Source organism: Primulina huaijiensis, chromosome 1, assembly GCF_012295235.1.
Source record: "Primulina huaijiensis isolate GDHJ02 chromosome 1, ASM1229523v2, whole genome shotgun sequence".
Lineage (NCBI taxonomy): Eukaryota > Viridiplantae > Streptophyta > Magnoliopsida > Lamiales > Gesneriaceae > Primulina > Primulina huaijiensis.
Window position 1 is genome coordinate 17,284,600 of NC_133306.1, and position 7,774 is coordinate 17,292,373.

Genomic DNA, 7,774 nt, shown 5'->3' on the forward strand with positions numbered 1-7,774 from the left:
CACCAAAGCCAAAGCCTATTTTTCCAACCCTGAGTACCTGATCTCTGCCCCTCTGAGTGCATGCGAAACACTGATCCCTCTGGCTTGACAAGGATCGAACTCACAGCCCCTTCAGTGGCAGATAAATATACCCACAAAGGTTCACCTGCCGTCGGTTTGGCCAGGATAGAAAGCTCAGCAAGGTACTCCTTCAATTCTATGAAAGCCTTCTCGCAATCCAGACCCCATTCAAATTTTTTCGCCTTACGCAAGGTTCAGGAAGAATGGTAAGCTTCTGTGGGCGGACCTCGAGATAAAATTGCCAGTGCAGCAATCCTCCCTGTCAACTGCTGAACATCTTTGGGTCCCTGGGGAGAGACCATATCTTGGATAGCTTGAACTTTCTCGGGGTTGGCCTCAATCCCCCTCTCTGTCACCATATAACCCAGAAACTTCCCACTCCTCACCCCAAAAATACACTTCTGAGGGTTCAACTTCAGCCCGTAAGACCTGAGGGTGGGAAAGGTCTCCACTAAATCAGGTACGAGCTGGGTTGAGTCCCTTGACTTCACCATAATGTCGTCCACATACACTTCGACATTTCTTCCCACCTGCTTAGAAAAGACTATGTCCATCAATCGCTGATACGTGGCTCCGGCATTTTTGAGTCGGAATGGCATGACAACATAACAGAAGGTTCCTTTAGAAGTGTTGAAACTCACTTTATCTTGGTCCTTTACAGCCAAGGGGATTTGATGGTACCCCTGAAAAGCGTCCAGCATGCACAAATATTGATGTCCAGCTGTGGAGTCCACCAACTAATCTATCCAGGGCAGAGGATAACAATCTTTAGGACATGTCTTGTTGAGATCTCTGAAGTCCACACACATCCTCCATTTTCCTGAGCTCTTCGAAAAAAGGACGACATTCGAGAGCCAAGTAGGAAATTGTACCTCTCAAATGTGCCCAGCATTGAGCAACTCTCCCACCTCTTTCTTTATAACTTTATCTTTCTCCGGCCCAAAGTGTCTCTTCTTCTGCTTTACAGGGCGAGCATTCGTCAGGATGTTCAACCGATGCTTTGCCACGTCTGGGGTCGTTCCGATGAGTTCTTGAGCTTACCAAGCGAACATGCTGAGATTGGCCTATAAACAAGTAATGAGTTCCGCCCTCACCCTTGGGTCAAGGTCAAGGGCTATTCTGAGCGTCTTCTTTTGAGGCCCAAATGCTACGACCTCCGGCTCTTCATCCACCACCTCTTGAACCTCTTTCCTTACCACTGACAACCCACTTCTCCTCCTTCTAATCATATTGACCTCCACATGCGCCCTCTTCCCCTCTTCTTTCACTATTCTTTCATAACATCATCGCGCAATTTTCTGGTCTCCACACAAGACTCCCACCTCCTTCCCCACAGAAACTTCAATTTCTGATGATACGTGGAAGCTACGGCTCTTAAATCCTTTAAGGCTGGCCGTCCCAGGATTCCATTATATGATGAGAGGGTATCCACCACAGTAAATGTTATCATCTTTGTTACCCGCCGAGGGTCACGCCCCAAAGATAGGGGAAGAGTAATCTAACACAGCGGTGGAATGGCATGTCCCACGAACCCATACAGAGGAGTGGAGACTGGATCAAACTCGAATCCTTCTACCTTCATCTGATCCAACGTGTTCTTAAACAATATATTTACAGAGCTCCCATTATCAATGAAGATCCTTGCCACATCGTAGTTGGCAATGATGGTCGTCACCACCAAAGCATCGTTATGAAGAGCCACGATACCTCGAAGGTCTTCCGGCCCGAAGCTAACGACAGGATCTTGGGGTAAGTCTGCACCCCTGGATATCTCAAAATTCTCCAACATGTTCCCGTGTTCTTTCCGAGCTCTCCCAGAGTCTCCATCAGTAGCACCCCCCGAGATCATATGAATCATTCCTCTCATGGGGTGGTTATCTTCATCTGTTCTCCTGCTCGGCTCGACAAGTTCCCAAGGAACATCCTCACCCCGCTCTTCTCTTCCCGGCTCTCCGACCCTCTGGTTGATCCAAGGAGGACCTAGACCTCGCATATGAGACGGGCGAGGTTTCGGTCGGTCCCCGGATGAGGATCCCTCTCGTCTGTCCACTGGAGGCATCCTAACACCGCCTTCCGCGCTCTGCGACTTCTCCCATCTCCCTTCTGGCTCCCTCACCTCCATTACCTTCTCGCGATTCCTGTTCAGAGGGACATGCGATGAGAATCGTCCTCTACTTCTATTTCTGTCCTCCTCCTTCTCCACTGAACCTCTCTTCCTACCTCCCCTCTCTCCTCCCTCCATTTTACTTCCCCCAGGCCGCTGCTCCATCCTTCTATACCGTTGGGCATCCTCTAAATTTACATACTTCTCCGCCCGAGCCCGCAAGTCATCATAGCTTGATGGAGGTTTCTTGACCAGTGATTTAAAAAACTCCCCTCCTCTCAAGCCTTGGGTGAAGGCACTAATCATGATGTCCGGGGTAGCCGCTGGTATCTTCAGCGCTGCATTGTTCAAACGCTGGACAAATTCTTGCAAAGTCTCAGACTCCAATTGTTTCATCACTAACAGGCTCAAATAATTTTTCTGGTGCCTCTTGCTGCTAGCGAATCGGTGCAAGAAGGCAGCTGAGAAGTCCTCAACAGAACGTATGGAGTTGGGCTGCAAGGTGTTAAACCACTGCTGGGCTGACCTCACCAACGTGCCCAAAAACACCCTGCACTTCACTCCATCTGTATACTAATGCAACAGAGCCGCATTCTCAAATCTCCCCAAATGTTCTTCTGGGTCGGTATGTCCATCATATTCTCCAACATTTGATTGTCGGAAACTCGGGGGAAGTCCTTCATCCAGAATGGCAAGCGAAAAAGGACTTTCTCTTTTGGGAGCTCTACTTCCCAATTACTGCCTCAACATCCGTATTTCATTCCACATCTCTCCCATCTCAATATTCTCCCTACTTGGGAGGAGCTGCGTCTCTTCAACTCTACTCTGATGGCCTTCAGCTGTTTCTTCTCGCTCTTGGCGAGAGGCTTGTTCTTCAGCGAACATAGATACTTGGTTTCTTTTCATGGCCTCGTCCACTGTTCGGGTAATAAACTGGCCCAATTGCTCCAAGGTCAAGTTCCCCACATTTTCATTAGGACGGGGTTGCTCGGCCCTTGTTTCGTGACGAGGTGGTTCAACTCTTGCCTTTTGATGAGGTTCTTCTCGCTGCGTCTCAAGACACGGTTGTTCCTGTCTCGTCTCAGCATGGGATTGTTCACACCCTATCTGAGGACGCGACTATTCCGGCGAGTGTCACTAGTCTTGACGCAGGTTTTGGAATTGTCCTGAGCCTGAAATTACAAATAAGACCGTTAAAAGGAGGCCAGGAGGGTGTCCTGGCGTAGCCCCTCCGACCCTCAAGTCTGAGACTGAGGATATATAGGGGGAGCAGCTAAGGGCGCTGCTGAAAACAATATAGTGAATGCGAAATCATATGCTCAAACCTTGTATTTATAGGAAAATACCTGGGCTGCTCATGGGCCCTTNATATATTCATACTTATAAATTTCAGAAATTATGAGTTATACCTCAAGAACTAGAAAGCATGAATGTTTTCTTTACTAGTGACCAATTTATCCTCAAATTCTTCTCCAATATAACGAAGAAGAAAAATCCATGGATTTGCATCTAAGTTGAGAAATATTTTCACACGGATAAGCAAGAATAGCGAATTGCATAGAGTTGTCTGCATTTTAAAGAAAATTGTGTGCTCTATCCACGTATTAACAAAACACGTGATTCAGATGGCAACAAAAAAAATTATTTTTACTCCATTTGCGGGATTTTCAGATAAAAGATATATTTGATATATCAAATCAAAACAGTCTTTAAATTGACATGATCGATCAATAATATAACTTTTTCAGAGTTAATTCAAATAAAAAATTAAAAAAATATCTTCCACGTCTTGCATGGTCGGGGGAGTTGGATTTTGATAAAATTGAATAATTCCACTTTGAGTGGAAGTTTATTTTATTTTTTTTACAATAATTTGATAGACCATTCAAAACTATGATACTTTGATAAGATAAAAATAACAATATAACATTTTGATTTAAAAAAAAAACCCCAAAATCCAAGTTAGAAAAATTGCTAAAAAATAATAAAAAAAAAATGAATAATAATAATAATAATAATAATAATAATAATAATAATAATAAGAGATGGAATCAGAGGCAAATAAGCTATCGAGAAGGAACTAGTAGTATCCTCTAACAATTTTTGGTTGGGGCCAAGGCCCAAAAGATGGCCCTCATCGGCCAGGAAAGTAATACTCTTCACAAGCCGCACCCCTGGGCTGATACTGTTCCGCGGGGACTTGAGCGGAGGAAGAAGGGGTTAATTTGGTTGCCCGTTAGAGCCTAGGGCCCCCTCCTAGGTGTCACTCAGAAGAACCGTCTCGGGAACAACCTTAACCTTTTGCTTCCAACAGACGAGGGAGGTGTGGTATCCAAAGTTCCCAGGGGTAGAGTGGACATTCGGGCTCTATTTCCTCGGCCTGGGGCATGGTGGCCCTAGTCTCATCGGTTTCCTAGGCCTCAATTGTGAGAACCCGAATTTCTAACATTAGCTAGCATTGTTCAGCAGATAGCAATTCGAGCAGCAACTAATATTTCAGAAGCTGGTATTTTCCAGCAGATAGAATCCAGCAGCAGAAGAGTTCAGTAACGTGAGATTTCAGCATACAACTATTGATTCTGCTTATGACTTGTAACTGAAGCTTTTAACATGAAATAAAGGCTGTTAAAGACTGTTAATGGCAGATTATGGCCATTAGTTGGGAGGCTAACATTCTGAATTTGGCCTATAAATAACACCCTCAAATCTCTGAATTGGTGTTACACAAAACTTGAGTTATCACTTGAAATTCGAGCTAAGAGAGTGCATTTTCCGAGCAGTAAAATCCAGTAGCGAGAGAAAACAGATTCCAAACTTCAACCGAAATTTCTAGTAAATTATTGTAAGTAGGCTTATGTATAAATATCTTGAAATCAATTTGATAATTTCTGTTTTGAAGCAAAGTATATGTATTTTTGAATTCTGATTTTTGAAGCACTGAAACCTAGTGAACTAATGGTAGTAATATATATTCTGAAACATTCCTGATTCCTGATTACTGATTATTAGCCTCACCCCTTAGAGGAGAGAACATATAGGGGACTGATATCAGTTTAGCCATGAAATTCACAAACGTGCTCAGTGCTTGCTTGCTAAATTTTAGTCTGATTTCTGTTCTGAAACCTGTTATTCCTGAATACTGATTCTTGTTCTGAAAGTATTAGTTTCTAGCTATATATTATTTGTATTACTGTTTCTGTTAAAAATGTTTTTGAAAACTGAGAGTTATTTTTGCCCCCGCTTATTGAGTGACGATCATATCACTCACCCACCAAACTCATCTCAGATAAGAACGAAAAGAAATGTTAGAAGAAGAAGACAAGAATCAGTTCTGCGGCTAGTGAAGAAGACTGTTTTTTCTCAGTTCTAATTTATATTTGTTTTTCCGCTGCATCTGTTAAGACATTGTTATGTCTGGTTTTTACATTTTTGCTGTAAAAACATTAGTTATTTGAGTTTGTATCAGACAATGAAATATTCTGTAGTATGAATAAAAAGACTGGTTTTTGAATTTTGAACTTCTGAGACTTGTTGTTTTCAAATGTAAATTTGAGAGCAACGCCGTGTTAGAGTAGGTGCACGTCGAGCAAAGTGTTGGCCGATTGTTCACAATGAAAATCTATGTATAAATAGTCTTTATGTTAATAATATTTGAAATTATTGTTTTGGTACTTCTTTATCTGTATACACATGCTAGTTGCAAAGATAAAGTCCTTGAATATACAAATAGTAGAAAGAATATGAGACATATGATGAGTATCATGAAACTCATATTTGGAATACTGTATATTCTAAACAGTTCCTAGTCGATTCAGCCGCCGCTAAGAAGGATATAGGCCGCTCGAGTTCGAGACTAGTATCTGCGATGTGAGTACCATGTTTCATGGGTAGGGGACATTGTGATGTCCAAGCATGCAGATAGGTGCTCCTTGTAGAGTGGACTGAACAACCCGCCATAAAGAACTTGCCAAGTGGTTCTCACTTATCGAGTGGAAACGTCCTAGTTTATGGTTGCACATCATTAGTCCTTATGACCCGGGAGAACATTGAGACTCTATGTGCTAGCATTGCACTTTGACTTGTTTACCGACTCTCATGGGGTCATCAGGTGGCAAGGTTCGGTGTTTTGTCGAAACTTATAGGAGTCGATGCATTGTAGTCGGTGATTCACCGCTTACCTTCGGGTATGGATATCCTATGTGTATGTAGTATGAAATCTCTGATCAGAGTATGGTGGTAATTATGAAAGGGGTTTCATAGATTACACCATCGATGCAACTACGACATGACACATAGTATCGATTCATTGACAACTCTCGATATACCAATGGTTGTCGAATCGGTCGGGATATATGAGATGAAGGGACCGTACTGTACGCTAACCATAATTGAATGGTTCTTGCAGGCACTATCATTTGATACCTAGGGAATCATGTAAGCGATGCTGCTAGGCGTTTAACATGATTGGTTGGGTACTATCAGACTTGAGTTCTGACGTTCTTATTATCAAGGAGTTGATAAATAAGAATGGAGCAATTGGGGTATGCTCATATAAGGACATGTTTAGTCCGAATCACATGGAGATGTGAACCCACGGCTAGTTGTATCAATGAACCATTGAGGGCCACACAAGTACTAGCTTTCTAGATCCCGTTGAGAAGTAAAATAGTTCAATGTGATGAACGGCTTATAAAGGAGTTTATAAGTATAAGGAAAAATAGAAGTATGACTTCTATGAGGGAAATGTAACTTTTAATTTGTGGAAGTGTTCCTGAATTAAAAGTTGGCCAAATAAATAATGTATTTGAAAACAGTGATTTTCATAAACATTATTATGGACTAAATTAAATTAATTCAAGTGTTGAATTAATTAAACACTAGTGGGCCTAGTAGAGTCCAAATAATTAAATTAATTTAAGTGTTGAATTAATTAAATAACATTGGGTCTTGTAGAGCTCAATTGGAATAATTATTTAACTAGTGAGTTTGAGTAAATTCAAGTAAGATTTAATTGGTCTCAAATTTGTTTGGGACATTTAAATAAAAGTCCATGGGCCTTGTAATTGTTACAAGCCCAAGTGAAAAGCATGCATGGGAGCTGAAGGGTTGGAGGCACTTTTTCATTAAAGGTTGCATGGCATGCTCATGCACTTTATTACTTTTTCACACACAAAGAAAACACCTACTTCTCTCCTCACACAAGCCATGGCCGAAATTTCTATCCATTTTTCTCTCCAATTTTTCTTCTTCAATGGTTGAGGAAAGAAAGGTCTTCTCAAAGAAAAATCCTCTAATTTTTCTAGTGCAAAATTAGAGGGGATCTACCTAGTTGGTTGTTGTCACTTTTATTGTTGCACTCCCAAGAGCAGCTTGTCCACAATTAGTATAATTCGGTGAGTCCGATAGCGTATCCACAGGGAAGCTAAAGTAATTACAAGTTCACTACAATGTCTTTTTGTTTTGTTTTTGTTTTTGTTTCTTTTTAATTTTAATTGTTTGAATCTTTAATTTGTAATTTTTAATTGTTCTTATTTTAATTTATGTAGTTGAGATTAAAGGATCCATTCTTGGTATTTTAATAAAGTTAACATTAATGAACAATATTGCAAT

At 41.5% G+C, this 7,774-nt stretch overlaps 1 protein-coding gene across 1 annotated transcript in view; it reads right to left on the bottom strand.

Moving 5' to 3' along the window:
• Window positions 1–2,899: 2,899 nt before the first annotated feature.
• The window catches only part of LOC140971778 (uncharacterized), a 26,902-nt gene continuing 22,027 nt past the window's right edge, over window positions 2,900–7,774 (bottom strand). Inside the window, exons 7-8 of the mRNA XM_073434273.1 lie at window positions 3,267–3,336; window positions 2,900–3,211 (exon numbers count right to left, since the gene is read on the bottom strand). Coding sequence (XP_073290374.1) covers window positions 2,900–3,211; window positions 3,267–3,336 — 382 coding nt within the window. The remainder of the gene's footprint in view (window positions 3,212–3,266; window positions 3,337–7,774) is intronic.